Here is a 22,352-nt window from a genome sequence, read left to right as displayed (position 1 = left end):
GACTATTATCTCAGGGTCAATTTGAAATAGTTAACAAAGCACACATAATCTCCTTCACCTTTACACCCAATAAAATTTATTTGTTTATGAAATTCCACTGAGAGTGTGTCCGGGTGTTCGCATCAAACTCTTGTGAAAAGTGTGGGAAAAGTTCCAACACATTGTTATTGTTTTCGTCTGGCATACATTTTATTATTGTTGCTACTGCTGCTGACTGGCATTGCTTTTGTTTGTGCAGTTTGGATTACGTATAACTTTGAACTTCCCGCAACCTCGCCATCGAACTCCTCCGAACAATGTTTTCACAGTAATTTGGCTGCATCAGTGCAGAGAAATGGTTGCGAACAAACAAAAAATAACTTTTGTATTTCTTTGCGCTGTGTTGTTTTTGTCTCCGAAGGCGATAACTTATTGTTCGACAAAAAATAAATTTAGTTCCGATTTTTCAGTTTCCACTTCAACAATTGTCCCACATCCACCCTCTCTCTGTTTGCATCATCTAAACGTTTGATGAACTTTTACGCCTGATGCTGCCATCTATTGATCGATTCCATTTTGTGACAAAAAAAAGGAAAAATCTACAAATGCAATACGGAAATGGTGTAAAGAGGAAAGTTTAAAACGATTAGATTTAAATCGATTTCCCCCTTTGGCAAATTTACATTGTGTGTGTGTGTGACAATGTTGAAAAGGTAACGCTGGAAAATTACGTTGCGTCTTTTATCCAACCATTCTTGAGCAATAAATAAGACGCTTAATCCTATTACGTTTCGTCTTCTTCTTTTACCAGTTGTTATGCCAACAATTAAAGAAAGATAAGTGTGGTGTTGCTGTTGGTGGGAAAGGGGGGTGATGAACTATAATGAGGGAATAAATTTTGTGTCTAAATGTGAAAAGTTACACAAATAAATTTCGTCGGTTTTGTGCAATTAAATTATCCGTTTGACTTGATTGGATAATAAAAAAGGATTTTAATGGGTGTGAATTAAATGTGTAGGAGTCTTAGTAGTTGTCAATACACACAACAGAAAGTCTAGCCGATAAGTCTTTAATTGTTTTGAATACATACAACAGATCCATTGGTCCTGACTGGCTCTTATCTAAGAGATATTAGTCCTGACTGGCTCTTATATCAGAGATATTAGTCCTGACTGGCCCTTATTTCAGAAATAATGTTCCTGACTGGCCCTTATCTCCGAGATAACGAACCTGACTAACCCTTATCTCCGAGATAACGATCCTGACTAACCCTTATCTCAGAGATAAAGGTCCTGACTGGCTCTTATCTCAGAGATAATGGTCCCGACTGGCCTTTATATCAGAGATAATGGTCCTTTCTGGCCCTTATATCAAATATAATGGTCCGGACTGGTCCTTATCTCAGAGATAATGGCCCCGACTTGCCTTTATCTCAGTCATTTTTTTCCTGACTGGCCCTTACCTCAGAGATAATAGTCCTGACTGGCCCTTATCTCAGAGATAATGGCTCTGACTAGCTCTTACCTCAAAGATAATGGCTGAGATAAAGGTCAGTCCTTTATCTCAGTGATAATTTCAGAGATAATTGTCATGACTGGCCCATATCTCAGAAATAATGGTCTTGACTGGCCCTTATGTAAAAGATAATGGTCCCGACTGGCCCTTATCTCAGAGATAATAGTCCTGACTGGTCCTTATCTCAGAGATCACGGTCCTGACTGGCCTTATCTCAGAGATTATGGTCCCGACTGGCCATTATCTCAGAGATTATGGTCCCGACTGGCCCTTATTTAAAAGATAATGGTCCGGACTGGCCCTTATCTAAAATATAATGGTCCTGATTGGCCCTTATCACAGAGATAATGACCGTGTCTCGCCCTTATCTCAGACATAATGATCCTGACTGGCTCTCTTTTCAAATTATGATCCTGGGCGGCCTTATTTCATCGTAGATGGTCCTGACTGGCTCATATTTCATCGCACGTGATTGATGGCCTTTGTTTTAACATTAGTAGACCAGTGTGGCACTGGTTCATTGACATTACTTCTGACAAGTTATTACTTAATAGTCCATTATACGAACCATCCCGCAATATTAAATTATTTACATCAAACCGTTCCAATTAGACAAAATTATTATGATATTCCATTATCTAGTTTCGGCATTGTTTACTCTATCTCTATGTTATGGAAATACTCTCTTCTTAAAATAGATTTTACCAAACAGTTTAATTTACCCATCCATCCATCTCCATCCCCCTTCCCCACCCCTCTAATATGTTTATGTTTGTCTTTTGTTATCAAATTTTGAATTTACAAAATTGAATAGCCGTTCGCTCACATTGCTGCAGAGTATAAAAATGGTCGAATCCTTTCGGTTCTGTGAAATGCAAACAAATTTTGTAAATTATATCGTAATAACCAAAGGCATTTTTAAAATGGACGCACACACACAGTCACATTCACACCCACACCCATGCCATATCTCTCTGTTCAACCAGAAATTTTAATTTTCACCATACAACCACAATATTTCAACATTGCGTTATTTTGGACATTGATTTCTTTTCATTCTCCACGTCATTGCCTCATTCATTACAGGGCGGGTGGACGGACGGCCGTCCGACTGCGTGCATGCATTTATTCATTCATTCATATGAATATGTGTTTCAGACCTGTACTGACTGGACTGGACTAGACGGACCAGGCCAGCAGCTTTCGAGACCATCAACATTCTAGCCACTGAAGAGATTTATTTACTCACATTCACTTAGTTTGCCATCCTTTTGACCGGTCTAATGAAGTACAACGGATTACACTAGGATATATAGTGTCTTACATGTTTATACTTACACATAGCTATATGAATGTATGTATGTGTGTGTGGGTGAAAAAGGATTACACACACCGAGAGAAAGACACCCACACCTACTTATCTACAATAAAGGAGTTGCATGCATTTCCAATGTCCAGATGAGTTGTGTATGTATGTATGTGTGAGTGTGTGTGTGTCAGTGGTAAGGATTATTGTGTGGCAAGGAAGCATTAAGGATAAATATTTTATGTGAAATATAGTTTCATTCAATTTCTTCCTTACACTTCACTCGGAGCTCCTTGTGTCTCGAAGCTGTGTGTGTGTGCGTGTGTGTTGATATATTAAATATATTTTGTGTTGTTATTTTTTTGTTTTGTTTTTGTTCTCTCTCTTTGCTGTTTCTTTCACATATCCTTGGAAACCGAACAGAAGCTTTCATTGCATAAATTTCGTTTGAGTGGCCACAGGCAGCAATTTAAGTTATTCATTAAAATTATTTCATAATAGCATCATAAATAAAAGCCTGTAGACTACTTAATAATAGGACATAGTATCGGTAATGTGCAGTTGTGATGTGAATTATAGCAGTAATATCAATCATATATAAGGGCATAATAAATACAATAATACGAAGTAAATAGAATGTTTGAAAGAAGGGGTGGATTATTAGGTCAGAGAAAGTGAAACTCATCGGCTTCATACCACAGATATCCAACCAGACTCGTCCACATCGCTTAGATAATGGTCATGACTGGCGTCTTGATGGGTCCTGATGTCAGAGATAATAGTCCTCATCTCATGGCCGTGACAAATATGCAGAACATTTTTACTAAGTGAAAATGGTCATGATCTGTCTTTTACTAAGATATCATTTTCCTGACCGGCCATTATCTCAAAGATAATGACTGGCGTCTTGATGGGTCCTGATGTCAGAGATAATAGTCCTCATCTCACAGATAATGGCCGTGACAAATATGCAGAACTTTTTTACTAAGTGAAAATGGTCATGATCTGTCTTTAACTAAGATATCATTTTCCTGACCGGCCATTATCTCAAAGATAATGAACCTGACTGGCTCTTATCTCAAAGATAATGGACCTAACTGTATCTTATCTCAGAGATAATGAACCTGACTGTTCCTTATCTCAGAGATAATGGCCTCACTGGCTGTTTTCTCAGATATAATGGTCCTTACTGGCCCTTACCTTCGAGATAAAAGTCATGACAGGCCATTATCTCAGATATAATGGTGCTGACTGGCTCTTATCTCAAAGATAATAGCCTGACTGGCCCTTATCTTAGAGGTAATGGTCCTGACTGGCCCTTATCTCAAAGATATTAGTCCTGACTAGCCCTTATCTTAGAGGTAATGGTCCTGACTGGCCCTTATCTCAAAGATATTAGTCCTGACTGGCCCTTATCTCAAAGATATTAGTCCTGACTGGCCCTTATCTTAGAGGTAATGGTCCTGACTGGCCCTTATCTCAGAGATAATGGTCCTGACCGGCCCTTATCTCAGAGATAATGGTCCTGACCGGCCCTTATCTCAGAGATAATGGTCCTGAATGGCCCTTATATCAGAGATAATGGTCCTGACCGGCCCTTATCTGAGAGATTATGAACCTGAATGGCCCTTATCTCAGAGATAATGGTCCTGGCCGGTCCTTACCTCAGTGTTAGTGGTCATGACCGGCCCTTATCTCAGAGATAATGGTCCTGACCGGCCCTTATCTCAGAGATAATGGTCCTGACCGGCCCTTATCTCAGAGATAATGGTCCTGACCGGCCCTTATCTCAGAGATAATGGTCCTGACCGGCCCTTATCTCAAAGATAATGGTGGTGACCGGCCCTTATCTCAAAGATAATGGTGGTGACCGGCCCTTATCTCAGAGATAATGGTTCTAACTTGCCCTTATTTAAAATATAATAACCCTGACTGACTCTTATCCCAGAGATAATGGTCCTGGCTGGCTCTTATCTCAGAGATAATGGTCCTGACTGGCCCTTATCTCAGAGATAATGGTCCTGACCGGCCCTTATCTCAGAGATAATGGTCCTGATTGGCCCTTATCTCAGAGATAATGGTCCTGATTGGCCCTTATCTCAGAGATAATGGTCCTGATTGGCCCTTATCTCAGAGATAATGGTCCTGAACGGTCCTTATCTCAAAGATAATGGTGCTGACCGGCCCTTATCTCAGAGATAATGGTTCTGACTTGCCCTTATTTAAAAGATAATAACCCTGACTGACTCTTATCCCAGAGATAAAGGTCCTGGCTGGCTCTTATCTCAGAGATAATGGTCCTGACTGGCCCTTATTTCTGAGGTAATAGTCCTGTCCGGTCTTTAAAGGATAATTGTACTTACTGGCTCTTATCTCAGAGATTATGGTCGTATCTGGCCATTATGTCAGAAGTAATGGTCCTGATATAAGGGACGTCACTAGCCTCAATGCAGATATATGTCGATCCGTATCGGGCCGACAAAGGTGCAAATTACTTTTTTACTCAATAACAATGGTATTGATCGCTCCTTAATTCAATGATAATGATCCTCATGCGTTCCTATATCGAAGATAATCGTCCTTTCCATCAATTATATCATTTCTCAAAGTTAATGCTCCTGACCGGCACTAATTTTAGAGATTATGGCCCTGACTGACCTTTTTTAGTTCTTTTTTTCCTGACTGGTCCTTTTCAAAGAGACAGAGGTTATCCCAGTACCATTGTTAATAGCCAGCCATTATCTCAGAGACTCTATCCATCAAGCGTTTATATTGATTGTCTATCCATCTAATTCATTGCATCTCCTACTTATATATAAGTCCCTACTTGCCTTCTGTTAAAGACATTGTTTTTTATTTCCAATTTATTTCCACAAATTACTTCCAGTACGTTGCCTATATATATTTATTATATACCATATGTATCATAAAGTAAACATGGCCACTTAACACAAAAAGCAATGCATACAAATTATCCTTTCTGTTCATGTACATATGTATCCTTTTACTGGTGCTTAACGCATTGAGAACATAAGATATTACCGGGGAAAAAAGGATAACAACAACACAAACAAAGGCCGTATGTATTCGATTTTCTCAAGGGCGTAATATTTTTAATGAATTATGAATGGATCACAAATATACAGTTGATTTTCACAGCTGAGACTGGCTGGCTGGCGAAGTATGAATGGTCGTCGGTCATCGCATCCGTCCGTTATGACCATTGGAAGCAATCGAATGAAATCTTTGCTTTAAGCTACCGAAATAAGAAAAAATATTGCTTAAATTGCAAAAACGTATTTCCATTCTTTTTTATGATATTTTTATCTTCAAGAATATTGTTGGGCGTCCAGCCCTGGACATCATTGCTTCATAAATTGTCATCCTTTTTTTGGGGGTTTACTATTTATTATTATTGTCCTGAATTATTTGACTCTGTTGACTCAGTTTATTTGCATTCGTTAAGGATAAGGCTGTAAAAACAGAAATGTATATTTGGCCACTGCAAGGGAGAACCATAAAAAATCTTTATATGACAATAGAACAAGTGAAGCATTTTATTATTACTAATGGGTGACTACCTTACTATAACATGCAAAATTACGAGGGTATGGGCCACTTTTTTAAAATGAAAAAGGGGTTTATTTTAATAAATTTAATTTGTTTATTTACATTTTATTTGCTTGCTCACTTTATTTTATAAATATAGAGAATAGTTTTAAGTAAAACAATTTTTCATAATCTTCTTTATTTCTTTCCAGAACCGAGACACAAGCAGTGGCATACAAGGTAAGTTTTTGCTATTACATTTCACTTCCTTTCTAGAATTCGTAATATTTTTCTTCTTCTTGTTTGGTTATTATCTTAAAATTGCATTATGTTTTATATGTATGTAAAGTGCAGTTTGAGTCCATAGGACTACCATTTAATCTTAATTAAGAGTTTATTGTTTTTAGAATATTTGTTCTAGTCGAATACACCGTTTAAAGTTTAGTTCGTTTCATTTGTTTGCTTTGCTTTTCGTAATTGTATTTCTTACAAAAAAAAATACTAAATGATATGAAGCTCAATAATTTTACAAAAAATAATAATAACAATTGTCATGTGTGAAACATTGCATAGCAACTAATCAATGAGGGGGCAGACACGAAAAAGACACATACACAAACAGTCAATTATATAATGATGTTGGCGACACAACCTAAAATTCATTATTTTTTGCTTTTCTTTGCTATTTTCTTTTCTTTGTTATTAATTCTGTTTTATTAAAAACTAAACTTATAGCCTAGTGAAAAAAATTGTCTTTTCTCTTGCAAACCGTAAAGTGATTGATCTTTTGCATTTCGATATTTGGTGTTAACATGGCTTAACATCAAAACATTGGTGTAGTTTATAAACCGCAACTTAATTAAACCTGACTATAGAGGTATTCCTACACCAATGTCATATAAACTAAGACTCGAAAAAATTGGAAGTTTCTTTTTTTCTTCTCTAACATACTATACCCTAAATATTATCACAAGCTTTACAAAAAAATGAAAAGAAAAATTAAGCAAATAAATAAAATATTTAACAAAATTTCAAGAACCATTTACAAAATCTACAACCTAAATATTTAATCTATATAAACAGGCTTTAGAAAACATTATTACAAATTTAAAATAAGTTCTTAAACAATTACAAAATTTTTAAATAATAATAATTATACATACAATTTAGTTTTTTAAATATATATAAATTTAGATAGAGAGAGAGAGAGTATTAACACAGGGTTTACATCGAAAAAAATAATCATTTTTCAAATAAATTCCTATTGGAGAATTGTAGTGTTAGGTAGTAGTAGTTGTTGATTGACCAGCCAGATTGTTGTGACAGTTTTAGACGGAAAATAAATTACGTATAAACTGTTCAAATTGCAGTGTATCTCAGCTGAGGAAATAGCCCAAGGGTTTCGATTTTCCATTTTTGCTTATTATGGCTTTTTGACCTGAAAGATAAGAGGAAAGAAAAAAAAATTGTGCTAGTATCAAAAATATATTTTATACTAATTACTAAAACAGATTATATGATAAAATTATTCGCTAGGTACATAAAATATATAATTTGTATACCCAATCCCTAAACGTCCGGCCACGATTAAATAAATTGTTAGTAGCCGATTTTTTTAAACAATCTTTTTCCCAAGGTCTACAAGAGGCGTGGGTTTTTCAAACAATATTTCTTGAAGGTATACAAGAGGCGTGGGTGTTTAAACAATATTTCTTCAAGGTCTACAAGAGGTGTGGGTTTTTCAAACAATATCTTTTCAAGGTCTACAAGAGGTGTGGGTTTTTCAAACAATATCTTTTCAAGGTCTACAAGAGGTGTGGGTTTTGCAAACAATATTTTTTTCGCCGTCTACGTGAGGATGACGATGAGTTAGAAATTAACCACGGAATAGATTCCATAGCTTTGTCTAAAATCTCTCCTGGATAAGCTACAACACATAAATCTTTTCACGTACTCTGTAAATACTGTGGGCTTCTGGAAATCCTCTATCCGACTTCTGTAGAGGCCCTAAACTTATGCATTGAAGGGCAAAGCCATTTGGTGTTTATAAGTTCGACCTGACCGGCCCTTATCTCAGAGACCGGCACTTATCTCAGAGGTTATGGTCCTGACCGTCCCTTATCTACGAGATAATTGTCCTGATTGGTCCTTATCTCTGAGATAATGGTCATTATCTCAAAGATAATGGACCTGACTGACCGCTTTCTCAAAGATATTTTTTCTGTCTGGCCCTTATCTCAGGGATAATGGTCCTAACTGGTTCTTATCTTAGAGATAATGGTCCAGACTGGTCATTTTCTTAGAGATAATGGCCTCAACTGGCCCTTATTTCAGAAATAATGGTCCTGACCGGGTTTTTCAGAGATAATGGTCCTGATCGTCTTCATCAGTCCTTTACTCAAATATAATGGTCCTGATTTGTCCCTATATCGGAGGTAATCTACCTTTCCAAAATTATGTCTGTTTGTCAGTACCAATGTTAATAGTCGACTCTTATTTCAGAATCTTAATCCGTCAAGCTTTTGTATTGATGAACTCAGTGGACCATACATTCATAAATAAACTAGTTTTGTATTTACTTCAATTGTATTTTTTAAGAATTCAATTTCCCAAAAACTGTCAAAATTTCAATTTAATACAACAACAAGTTTTTCGTCCATTATAACGTGTTCTTTTTCCCCTATCAATGAACTTACCCTCACTATCGGAAGCACCCGATACACCCATATCCGATAAAGCTTTAAAAAGAGCACCTAAATTCGAACGATCATCCAAATATTCATGATTCAACTTGACCATGGTGCGTTCATGATTTTTAGTTTGTGTATGCCACACAAGGATTTCGGTGCAATTGTTACCCTTCGGTTCAATCATGTCCAGCGTTAAGCCAATGCTGCGCAAAAAATAATCCTCTTCATAGCCCGGTTTATAGGGCATCGATGCATTTGGATGTTCCGACATATAGGCAAGATTAACAGCAAAACCAGCCATATCAACGGGCCAACGTCTGCCTGCCACCCAGGAGTCGAGGAAACCAATTACCTTGCCCTGTGTATAATAGAGAAGATAAATTTGCTTAGTAAAAACAAACACACACATACACATTAAGTGATTTAGTTGCTACAAACCTTACGCACCACTGGCCCACTAATGCCATAATTGGCAATTAGGCCGACAGGAAACATGGATACATGTTTGGTGTCACGTATTTCGCTAAATAACTTGAGATCATATGTGTTGTCGTCATCGCCGAAATACAGCACACCGGTTGTAATGTTATGCTGGCGCAGCCATTGCATGGCAGCACGTCGATTGGCTACCCCTCTTGGTTTCGATTCGGCTTTGTGAAAACGTTGAGGCATGGGACTTGCCAAATGGGTATAGGGAATACCTAAACAAAACAAAAAAAGAAACAACAATAAAAATAACAAATTGCAATAAAACAGAATACAGAATGCCACTACTGAAGCGACCATAATACAAACAACACAAAAAGTGTGACGCCATCGGTATGACCAACATTATCATCATCAGCTAGGATTTAACCTTATTTACTTGCCACTTGGCAATGTTTGTATATTGGTCACACATACACACACACCCATACACATGTATGTATGGCTATGTATGCATTCGCACTTACCAAATCGATTAAGTAAAGTATCTAAATAAGGATTGCAGACATTGTGATCATTGGCCACAATCCAATGCAAGCGCGGCACATGCAGCAACGTATAGGCCAGCCTCGTTAATTCCGGCACTTGTTCTCGCCTTGGATATGTGGGAGTTACAAAGTAAATTGTACTTAAATTTGCCCATTCCTGTCGTGGTCGATCCTGTATATAGAGGCGTGTGTCATTAAATGACTCACCGCACAGGGTTGACGGAGATTCATTGCCCGATTTATTGTCTAGTATATCTGCAATGGAAATGAAAGGAAATAAAGAAGATGAGTGTCATTTTTGGTGGGGACAGAGTTTTTGGCTTATCATTAAATTTAAGAGAGAGAGGGGTAATAAAGGGCATCAGACCTAAAAATATTCTTTATTGGCATAGATACATATTTGTATAGTTGTGATTGTCTACTCTGGGTTGGCATCTTATATAGTATTTATGTTCTTTTTGTTGTTGGTTTTTTATTCTTCTCTCTATCTGTGGTTGGCCTTTTTGTCGTTCTCATTTAAATTGGCTAAAAATCTATTTTAAGATTAGAACGACAAGAACACGATAATAATATGTACAACAACAATAATACAGGGCATAACCAAATCATAATCTATTGATACATTTAAAACAATGGGCTAATTTGTTTGGAAGTCTTATTAAGATTTGCTAAACTTTAACAGAATAGGCTAAGCCCCTTTTATGCACTCTACCATAAGCTGGAAGGAAACATTTTAAGATGTTTGAGAATGAAAGGGGATATGGTATAGCATATATTATCTATATTTTAAAGGTTATCGCCGCTTTTCCAACCGAAGTGGCTGTAATTTGGCATTCCGTGGTCCACAAGGAAAGAAATATGACCCTAATATAATTGTTCACCAAATATGACCACAATTAGTCATTCCGAAATAACCCACTTAATGTACCGTCCGAATTAAGGGGTATTTTGAAGGTCATAACTTCATTTTCCATTCGAAATGGAAAAAAATGCATTTCTAGTTCTCATAAGATTAGATATTCTTTGATGTTCCACATATAACGGAAAGCACTAATTTTAGTATTTTGAAGGCCCTAGTCCGCATTTTTAAAGTAAAAGTATGAAAATGCATACATTTAGTATTTTCATACTTATAAGGGAAAGAAATGGTTTTTAGGTCCTTCTTTGGTTCTTCGGATTATGGTCAAGGGATATATAAACATTGATACGGAATTATTGGGTTTCTTCCAAACTTTTTTCAAGTTCGAATATGGGAAATATCGATCCACTCATTCTGGTACCTCCCCTACAAAATGGTAAAATTTTTGGAAAAAAAATTGTTTTTGTGATATGCGAACGGACTATCCGATTTGTAGTAAACTTTGTACAATAGATTATCTTTACCAAACCTAGATCAAGCCCGAAAATAGGACCCATTGTTCACTGCTTCTGGTACCTCCCACAAAAATGGTCAAATTTTCAATATTCAATACAATATTGGGCGAATGGAATAAGAAATTTAACACAACCTATAATTGTTACCAAGATCAAGGTCGAAGGTGGGACCCTTCACTTCTGGTACCTCCCCCACAAAGGGTCAATATTTCATAAATTTGTAAATTTAATTTGAAGCGGATTGAATAACCGATTTTATTAACTTTAAATCCGAAGAACTCCGTTGATCAGAATTTTTCACTGACACGTTTTTACTTGTTAAGGGAAGGAAATTGCTTCTCTTTTTGGTCCTTCGGACACCTCATGGCCCATTGGTTTTTCCATGGGAAGATAGTTGCGTTGCCTAAGAATATGTTGCTCTTGTTTATACTGCATCCATTTATTGGACTCTCGCCAACCATCAGCCGCAAGTATTTTGGTCTCATCAGTGAGCTAAAAATTGTTTTTTTTTTTTCCTAGGAGATGAGGCCTATGTTTCGATCAAAGAGTTGTCAGTTGTTGTGGCTGCCTCATTGATTTTACATAATAGGCTGAGGTGACTGGCGTTGGTTGATTAAGACTTGAGTTGTTATATTGCAGTGACCTGGAGTTCAGAAATTCGTTTTTTGTTGTTGTTGTAGGAACACGTAAATACATATTTGTTTTTTCCCCCATATTATTCCGATTATGAATCATCTTTCTCCAGGTTCGAAAAGGTTGAAACCTAAATCGGCTACGATCGACGAGCTTTTACAAACCGTTGAGTTGTATTATAGAAAGAAAAAAATAAAAACAGATTTCTACAGGATCAGATCGCTCACATCCAAAGAGAAATTAACGAAGTGTACTATTGCCGTTTATGTGAAATTTCTGAACCAACGACCATGATGTTCAGCGGGAGCTTCGTTTCTGCCATCTATTCCAGATATTATAAAGTCCAAGTGGCTCTTCAATGCCTATTCTTCTCTACGTTTACATAAGCGATATAGAACTATTATTACATTTATGGTAGCCTATAGAGAGATTTTTATATATCTGGGTTAATATATTTAATATATTAACCCAGATATATAAATCATGCAGTACACCTTTTACTGCTTTAAACTGAATGCTAAAGCTCTGCAAAGACGGAATTTCGAACATAACAGCTGTACTACGTGTAGTTGGTATATCTGGGTTTTAGAACGACGAAGATTCTTAATTTAATTTTTAATTTTTTGTTATTTGAATTTTGCCTTGTAAGGGCAGTGATCATTTGAAACTAATTTTAAGTGGTTATTTATACTTTTTCGAGTCGAGCTTGATGATCTATGTTTTGCAATGAAAAGGAAAGCCAGGAGAAGATCCTACGTACCCACCATTATGCGACGCGTTTCGCCGTTGGTTAAGCGGCTCATCAAATTTGAATTTAATTCGCATATGCAAGTTTCGCATCAGGGCGGAATAAATACAAGTTATCAACGTACGACATTTGTAAAGGCACATAGCCCAATATGCCTGATGAGCCGCTTAACCAACGGCGAAACGCTTCGCATAATGGTGGATACGCAGGTTCTTCTCCTGGCTTTCCTTTTCATTGCAAAACATAGATCATCAAGCTCGACTCGAAAGAGTATAAATAACCACTTAAAATTAATTTTTAATTTTTGTCTCTTTAATGAATTTATCAAGACAATTGTTCAGTTGTTGCTTGATCTGACACATACAAATACAGCCAATGTGGTCCCAAAACCATATTCGCATCGATAACCTCTTCCTCAGTAACGATTACCGAGGTATTTCAAGGAAAGTTTTATTGATATGTCATTCAACAGCGTTAACAGGCAAAGAAGATGAATGTACTGAGCCTATAAGAGCTATTTTTATCGTACTAAATTGTACAAGCCAGATAGGCCGTAGATTTAAAATATTCACTTTGTATGCCTCATTAAAATTTGTATATTTCGTCAAACAAAAAAAATTTAGTATTTTTTTTTCAAATTCCAATATTTCTATCTGGGATGATCTCACACATATTTCTAAAAAATCGCCACAGTGATCTAATTTTCTGATCTCGAGTTTCATATGAATGCAATTCCCATTTAAAAGTCTGCCATTCATCATTTTTTTACCTTATAAAATATGTACAAGCTAAAAAAATATAGCCTAAATAGCCATTGGATTTATTAATGCGAGCAATACAAATTAAATTTATAATTGAGAACACAGTAGTCCATGTTTCACTTTTTTGTTGTCAGTGGCAAGTTGTGACTCACATCAAATGCCTTACGTTATCTAGACGACACTCTCCAACAAACAAGATCAAATATATTTTGTGGCACATTGATTTGACGGTGACACACAAGGGGAGGTGGGAAATGCCCAAAAAATAAAAATTATCTTTTCGCAGTGATAAAGATTATTATAAATCGTTTAAAGCATATGAGTGTCATTAACATTTGTATTTATTTTATATTTTCAATATATGCCGTGTCCGTGCATGCGTGTGTCTGAACGTACAATCGCCAATATGTGTGTAAAAATGTTCAATGTTCAAATTTTCTTAGATAAAAATTGTGCGTTTTGCAAATCATTTGCTTTGGGGAAATACAAAATAATGAACATATTTTTTTTTAAATACATGTGAATATAATTATGTACATAGCAGTGTTATGCTACTACTACGTCACATGTATATATCACCTGCCTGCCAACACACTTCTCTATAGAATGTTATTTGATAATGAATTTTAAAGAGCGATATTGATAATCGTTTATTTAACAATAAACAACGAGGCATGAAAACAACAACCATTGCAAATAAATTCAAAATTTTCAAATGGGCTAATTCTGAACACAGATTTTATATTCTTATCATTTTACAATAGAACGTTAATAAATTTATTGTTAACAAACGTAGTTTATTTATTGATGAGAGATAATTATGTCTATTACTCTCATGGCCATTTTCAGTCATTTGATTCAAGTTGAGTTTCGGAATAAATGTGGGAAATTCAGAAAATAAAGCGGCATTTACAGTAGAACTTTTTGTCGGGATAACCTCCTCTATGAGGATTTATATGACATATATGTAATGCAACAATTTATATCTACTGGATTTATTATTATCGATTATTATAATACCTAAATTTGTATTTGGGAATTAATAAAATCAAAATGTAAACGTGGTATCTAAATTTGCAGATTTAATGCAGTATTTATTTTTCTCCTCTATAACGTTCGTCATATTGAATAATTTTTTGTTTGCTCACCAATAACAATTTACCATTTAAAATTAATGTACTTAAATCCAATTACGCAGTATTAAAAATATAAAAATATGCCTGGCATTAGCGTTTACTTTAGGTGTTAAGCAACAAACAAAAGAAACCCGAATTAAACCAATAATAATCTGAATTTGCGCATATATGGTTACTTTGTACATATTTGGATAGACTATAAATAAATATACACATATTATCGCTAATGCAATGATATGGATTTCAAATCGAAAAAAAAATAAAATCTCCTATGTTTTTATAAAAAAAAAAAACTATAAAACACGTAAAAAAGTTTAATTCGGTGCTGCCTATGGTTTGCATAAGTCTTCGGAATTACACACAGGTTTTTTTATTCTCTTTATATAGGATATATGTTTTTTAAAAGAAGTCACGGACTTAATATAGATCTAATCGGTTATACAATTCGCTTCAAGATAAATTTAAAAAAGATTATAAAGTATTGACCATTTGTGGGGGATATACCAAAGTGAGAGGTCCGACTAGTTCCACCTTCAAAATTGATCTAGGCTTAGTAAAGATAATAAGTTGTGCAAAATCTAATTCAAATCAGACATTCATTTCGCATAATATTAAATTTATACATATTTTGACCTTTTGTGACGGAAGTACCAGAAGGAGTTGTCCAATGGGTTCCATTTGATCTAGGCTTGGTAAAAATAATAGGTTGTGCAAAGTTTGAATTCGCCTTATATTGAATTTATAAATATTAAAAACGTTGACCATTTGTGGGCGAGGTACCAGAAGGGGTGGACCAATGGTTTCCATCTTTGGACTTGATCTAGGTTTGGTAAAGATAATAGGTTTTGCAAAGTTTGGCTTAAATAGGTTTATCCGACTCGCATGATATTATAAAATTAATTTTCAGCAACATTTTGACAATTTTGTGGGGCAGTTGACCGATATTTCTCATCTTCGAACTTGAACTAAGTTTGGATACAAATTTTACAATAGTGTTGTTGTTGTACCAGTTTCTACAGCTATGTATTTTCTCTTGAATCTGTTTCTGCTTCTAACTCCAGGTTCAGAAAGGCTGCGAACTGTACCGAATGTGTCCAAAGTGAAGATAGGGTTAGTTGATTGGGTTTGGATGGACATATAAAGATAATAGGTTTTGCAAAGATTGGTTCCAATCGGATATTCCGTTCGCATGACATTATAAAATTAATTTTCAGCAATATTCTGACCATTTTTGTGGGGAGTTACTGGAAGGAGTGGATCAATATTCCCCATCTTCGAACTTGAACCTTAGTTTGGCAAACAAATATTACGATGTTGTTGTTATAGCAGCTTATACTGCATCGTATTTTGATGAGTGGGTTTTGCTGTATATTTGATAAGGTGTAGCGTGTCAAATGGAACATATTACGATGTTCAAAGTTTGGATGAAGAGTTGTAGTGTGCACCAGCCAGACAGACTTACGGAGGGACGAATTTTGTAAATCTACTCCAAACTGTTTGAAACTGATTTGGTCCAAAGAAACATGGGGTATTTTGCCGTATCAAATGTATATACCCTAATTAACCTGAGGGTATAATTATGTGAAAGTAAAAAATTGTATCAATGAACATTCGAAATCGCCTGTAACAAAGGCCAAGGGAGAAGCAAAATCGATCACTATAAGCGATATTTCATTATAAACGATATCAAATAAAGAGCAGAACTTTTCATTTCTCGTGCCTTTGGATACGGTCGTTATAACCGATACGTCGTTATAAATGATGTTATAAACGATTTGGACTGTATTTTTATTTGGTGGTGGAAATCTCTCACCTCCTTCCGGAGGTACTTTTCTTCATATTTACAAAGAACTCATTTTCCGTAGTGATATTCCCATCCAGAAGTTAATAGGACTCTGTGAAACGGTTTTTGCCTGATACTTCCTTGGTTTTTTGCTTATTTGATGATGCTAATAAATCATCCATTTTGCAAATGCTTTCCTGCCTCGGTAGCATCGCCATGCAGTTGGGCTTTCCCTCTACACCAAGTTCAATAGTAAGTATTGGCTTTGATTATTGTCCTAGATTTGGGAGATTCACCTCAATACCATGGTATTAACTACAGTGTATTATCCACGTCTGTATGTAGAATCATCCCAGAGATTTGGAAAGACTCACTTTTCTTAATTAGAGACTGTCCGTACACTGAGTTAAAACTTAAAACACTGATGGATGGATGGATGTATGGACACGAGGACCCATTTGGAAAGACCCACTTTTCTTAATTAGGGACTGTCCGCACACTGACTGCAAACTGAAAACGTCTTATACTCCAGCGTTATTAATAACAATTTGACTCGGACATTTCCTGCTTATTTAAATCACTGCCAGTGACTTTTATTTGGCAAGCTACCACGAAAATCTGATATATTTTCAAGATGCTTGTCTATAGGAAAAAACATTTCTCCAACACCGAAACTTTTTGGTATAGGAAAAATACCGGGAAAGTTTCATATATAGAAAAAATTATATTTGGTGTACATCAGAACATTTTTCGTTATTGAAGAGGCTATAGTTTATAAAATAAAGGCCTATTCCTAGATCCAGTCCGAGCAAAAATATGGAAAAAAATTTAAATCTGTATACAAAACCTCGGAATCTGAGGATTTCTTCCTATTGGAAAAAGTTTATCCTCATGTCCTTTTGATTTTTTATAGAGAAACATTTCTAACCAATGGGAAAATGTTCCAGTTTCTTATATACATAATAATTTTTCTGGACACTTGTTTAACCCTGTGGTCCTATGGTTTATTCAGTTAGGAAAATAATCTGTATACAAAGTCAATTTTTTTGCTGTGGAAAATCCCTCAAGATTTGACGATTTCTACTATATATCAAAAACGCTTTAGGACATGGTGAATTAAAAAAAATTGTTAAAGCCTAGGAATAGGAAATTAAGTTCCATTCGGCTCTACAATTATTTTCTGTTGCAAAAACATAGCCTAATGTCCATAGGACAAATTTGTATGCAAATATAGGAATCAGGGTCAACTTGAGCATGTAATGAATTTATTGCTTAACGATTTTTTTATTTATTGAATATTTATTTTTCCATTGGGAAAAATTGAACTTGAAGCCTTCAGTATTTGGAGACTTCTTTTTAAAAATGTTCCCCAGTGCCTGATATAGGTTTGAATGAAATACAAATTAATTTGTAGGATAGGGTACCCCTATTACATTACATATCAAGTATCATCAAATAATTGCAATATATAAAATGACCTTTAGAATATAACCAGACTTTAAGTTATGTTAAAAATAATTCAATCTATTTCATCTCTATTTTTTTCATAAGGCCAGTTTTAATTCCTTATTATCAAACTCTCATGCCACCAAAACTTTCTATTTATAGTAATTATTTTAATTGTGTTGTACATTACAAATATTTGCTTAATATTCCCATGGTGATTTTCGTTCGTAATTCCTTTTTTTTACATGTACATAAAATATATACAATTAAAGCCCAAGCAATTTCATTGGCAACTTGCAATAACAATAAAATAAAAAAATATGTACATAAGCGGCGTATGTCTGGTAGGATAATGTTTATAACTTATTATTAATTGTTAATAGAGAACAACTAAAATTAAATATAAACAATATGTAGGTGGTAGTAGTTATTGTTTCGTGTCCAACAATTTTCGATATTTGCTTTTTAATGGATAAATTAAGGCAAATCGTGTAAAATAATCGTGTTCATGTCTTTGGTTATTTCCTTTTGTTTACATTTTGGTCTTTTGTTGTTGGCTAGTTGATTGGTTTGTTGGTTAGCACAGCTCCATCACCAAGTTTACACCACATAAAGTGCTGATTGTTGTCGTTGTTCGGTTTTTTTGTTTTTTTTTTTTTTTTTTGTGCTGGGTGCTTTGTGGGTGGGCATGCCTTTTTATTGTTAGGGTGGTGGTGGTGGGAAGGGAGTGGTGCTGATGGGGTATGATATAAATAATTGTGGAATTGATATATATCTCCCACAAAATAATAATAATTATAAATATCAGTTTAATGAATGTGACTAGGTATGGAATGGATGGGTGGGTGTATGGGTTACCAGCAATCGATTAGGATTTTGGTGGAGAAGGGAGGTGAAACAACATACACTCTTATGGAGGATAAAGAGCCAGCGCATGTGTATGCAATGCGCCCACATATCACCTCCTTGTCCTCCTGGCTAATGGCTATTTTGTTTGATTGTGGGTTGCATCATGGCTTGGCTACTCACTTGACGAGTTTTGCATATCACGTGCACTGACACTGCTGCCATTCGTTGGGTATGTTGTTGTTGGTATTGGGGACACAAGGAAGGAAGTATTATCCTTTGCCCTTTGTAACAGCTCTTCCAGCATAAGCGGCGCCACCTTGGCTGCCAGTAAAAAGCCATGTTTAGGTGGCTGTGTTGGTGATGTTGGTGCTGATGAGTTAATATTTGCCACATTTGTCGGAATCACATTAGTGGTAGTTGTGGTGCTGACAACGGCATTGCCTTCTAAGGTGCTATAAAAGCTTAAATTTTCTTTAAATTTACCTGTTGTAGATCCATAGGATCCTCGACTGTCTTCCGCATCACTGAGTACCGCACTCCAGACGACATATATCAATAGGGTCATTAGGATTAAAACCACCACAAACAAACGTCGGCTGTTGGCTGTCTTGGGCCATAAGGAACGCACTTTATTGCCACCCGCATATGAAGTTCGTATACCGGTAGAGGTTTGATTCGACCTTGTTGTGCCATTGCCTGATTCAAGTGGACGGTATAAGGCAGAGCTAGGCATGATATCACCTTAAAGTCTTATATATTTTTTTATTAGAACAGAAAATTCCGCTGGTCCTCAAATGCCGATTTTGTTTCGTTAGTTTATTGTTATTTGTTGTTGTTGTTATTTTTTGTACATAGCACCCAAATGATTTTCTTTTGTACTTTTGCCCTGCCCTCTGAACGTGAACTGTATTAAAGTAATATTATCGTCGGAATACACTGCCATCAGCACTCATCTCGTCACTTTAGCCAGACAGCCAGCCCCAAGTAGCGCAATAACAGGCAATGTTTTTTTGCATTTAAATCGTTGTCTCTGCGTTGTTGTTGCTGTTGTCTAGATTGTGGTGGGGTGGGTTGGGAAACAAAACACCACCGAGATGTTCTGCCGCAGCAGCTACTGCTTCTGCCAACGTTGTCCGGCAATCCCCATTTACCCCCAGAACAATAAAAGCAGAGTTCACAGTAGTTGTAGTAATAGGGGCAGTAGAATGAAGTAACCTCAATAGGAGAAGCGATCGATTTTTTCCATTTAATGTTGAGGAAGATTGTAATACTTGTTTTTAATTGGCAATAAACAACAAAGGCGGCCGCAACACTTCTTTTGTTTTTTAATTTATTTTTCACAATAGAATTTCTTGTTATGTTTGCTTTTTATTTCGAAATTTCACAAATCACTTTTCAGAGCATAATTTTGTATTGCCAAATCTGGGCATTGCCTTCATATTTTTTATTGTTGTTGTTATATTGTCTATGTTTTCCACTTAGTCAAAACCACTTCCAACAAATCAATGAATGAATGCCTGGGACGACGGCCAGTGATTTTTTTTCAGTATTTAACAAGCGTTTTAGCACAATTTCAATTGCCCCGTGTTAGCTGGCTTTTGCCTCTACTCAAACTGTTAATTATTTATTATTTTTGATTCGTTTATTTTGCAGAGATTAGCGTTGAATGTGCTTGATTATGCCTGGGAGTATAACGTTACTGTGTGGGGTAGTGCGAGAGTAGCAAGCAGCGAATTACAATAATAACAACACACAGCCGACGGAGAGGCAAATTGTTTTTGCATGAAATAAGAGAGAGAGAGAGAGCGAAAAAAAACATTTGTTGTTTTGACAGATTTTACTGGGTTGTAAAATTTAGTACTTTTTGATGGGGGGAAACAAACACAACAAGCAGTGATTATTCATGCGATAAATTGTACAATAATGAACAAAATGTCGTTCATTGAAATTATATTCAAATACAAAAATAAAATTAAATGGAAATTAAACACAAAATATCCAGGAGAAACACGAAAATATGCTTCCAAGAGAAAGACGTAAATAATTGTATTGTTTAACAACTGATCATAATGTAAAATTTCGGAAAATGAATTGTGGTGCAAAATAATTTTTCGAAAAACATTATAAAAGAGACGTGCCGATGTGATCCACCTTTGCTGTTTTAACAGTTGTAAAATCCCTAAACTTTGCGCCATTTATTAAGCTTTTTTCGTTAGCACTTTCATGCAATACAAATTGTAATTTAGACAAAATTAAAATAAAATTCAGGTAAGTGGCCCATAATAATTGAGAATATTCGATTTTTAATTTTTGTTTAATTCTAATAGGATGTGATTTGAAGTATTTCCTTCATATGTGTAGAAATTTCGTACAAGATTAGTTCAGGAAAAGAAACATTCTATACTCGGAGAAAAAGTCAATCACACAGGAAATGAATACAAAATGGACCAACAGCCAACATTTGCTTTTTGTTCCTTCTATTCCCGTTTTAAAATTGGCGACTTTCCAGAATTCACATCGATAATTTATATTGGAAAAGTTGGTCTCGGAGCGAGCTAGATCCTTTTTACAATGACAAACCGCATTGTGTTCCTTGGTATCCAGTATCCAGGAAAAATTTATACTCGAAAGATATATTAGAGCCTTATAGTGAGCTGTAAAATACTAACGTTCTAGAAGATTCATTTTGAGAATATACTCAAGTCGGAATACTAACAAACATAGAAGAGTATTTCAAACAAAGAATGGTAAGTAGATCCACTAATTACCCAAACTTCCATTCCACTCTATCTATAAGAATTTTTGAATATCTTTTCCATTTCCTCCAAATAATCTGAAAAGTGTTTCTGTATGAAATTGGATGATCATTTAGTTCATAATCACCACCCCGCCTTTAACTTTAAAACCACATTTGTACACGATGGATTTAAGATCAGTGTTGCCGTTTGAAAATTTTATTTCTGCCCAAAATTTCCCCAAAAAGTGCCCAAAATCAACAATTTATGCCCAAAAATTCAAAAAGTATACACTGACGTTAAATATTAAAAGCAAGGGTCCTTTTTGTTCTAATTTTTTCCATTTACAAATGACCGTCTGTCTGTCCAGTCATCCGGTGCGCACGATGTCTTTCGAAAGAAGTAACCGATCTCATCCAAACTTAGCACATCATCACATTTTTTCCAAATTTAAATCAAGTTCGGAGATAGAGAAACCTTCTGTGTCGAAATTTGTTCATCCTATATCAGATGAACGGAATGTCTGATACAAACTTTCTACCTACTTTTACCAAACCTAAATCAAGTTCGAAGATGGGAACCCACGGGTCATTACTTCAGGTCAACATTTTAAAAGGTTGTAAATATTGATTTGATGCATTGATTGTATATCATAATATTTCACCAAATTTGCATTTAATCCGAATATGTGGCCTCTATGGCATAACCCTTTGATAAAAACATGTACCTTATATAAAGCGAATGGTAAATAATGTGTGGTCTAAACATGAAAGACCTTAATACTTATACTTAATATAAGTTTTGGTGCAATTATCGGTCACAATATAATAAAAAAGTTCAACCTTGGCTATAGAGTGTAATTTCAAAAACCTAG

At 35.5% G+C, this 22,352-nt stretch overlaps 1 protein-coding gene across 2 annotated transcripts; it reads right to left on the bottom strand.

Moving 5' to 3' along the window:
- Positions 1–7,670: 7,670 nt before the first annotated feature.
- LOC133329601 (galactosylgalactosylxylosylprotein 3-beta-glucuronosyltransferase S) lies at positions 7,671–19,479 on the bottom strand. 2 transcript variants are annotated; one of them, XM_061538072.1, is made up of 5 exons: positions 19,227–19,479; positions 9,993–10,268; positions 9,478–9,740; positions 9,046–9,397; positions 7,671–7,787 (listed from the first exon to the last, which is right to left on the bottom strand). In XM_061538072.1, exons 1-5 carry the CDS (start codon positions 19,474–19,476, stop codon positions 7,726–7,728), a joined length of 1,203 nt encoding a protein of 400 aa, XP_061394056.1. In that variant the 5' UTR covers positions 19,477–19,479; the 3' UTR covers positions 7,671–7,725. The 2 variants fall into 2 exon arrangements, with proteins under 2 accessions (XP_061394056.1, XP_061394057.1); XM_061538073.1 differs by lacking the exon at positions 19,227–19,479 and adding an exon at positions 18,924–18,956 and having other exon boundaries at positions 7,678–7,787.
- Between the last annotated feature and the right edge of the window lie 2,873 nt (positions 19,480–22,352).

This window comes from Musca vetustissima, unplaced genomic scaffold (assembly GCF_032173495.1).
Source record: "Musca vetustissima isolate MV318-11 ecotype Yass unplaced genomic scaffold, APGP_CSIRO_Mvet_v1 utg8193, whole genome shotgun sequence".
NCBI classification, from domain to species: domain Eukaryota; kingdom Metazoa; phylum Arthropoda; class Insecta; order Diptera; family Muscidae; genus Musca; species Musca vetustissima.
This window is presented reverse-complemented; position numbering and strand designations above follow the sequence as displayed.

Excerpts from the sequence above, each read along its gene's own strand:
- LOC133329601 (XM_061538072.1), bottom strand. The coding sequence starts at position 19,476 with ATGCCTAGCTCTGCCTTATACCGTCCACTTGAATCAGGCAATGGCACA. Across the intron at positions 10,269-19,226 it reads ATCCTATGGATCTACAACAG|ATATACTAGACAATAAATCG; the intron begins GTAAATTTAAAG and ends TTTCCATTGCAG. Across the intron at positions 7,788-9,045 it reads GGGTGCTTCCGATAGTGAGG|GTCAAAAAGCCATAATAAGC; the intron begins GTAAGTTCATTG and ends CTTATCTTTCAG.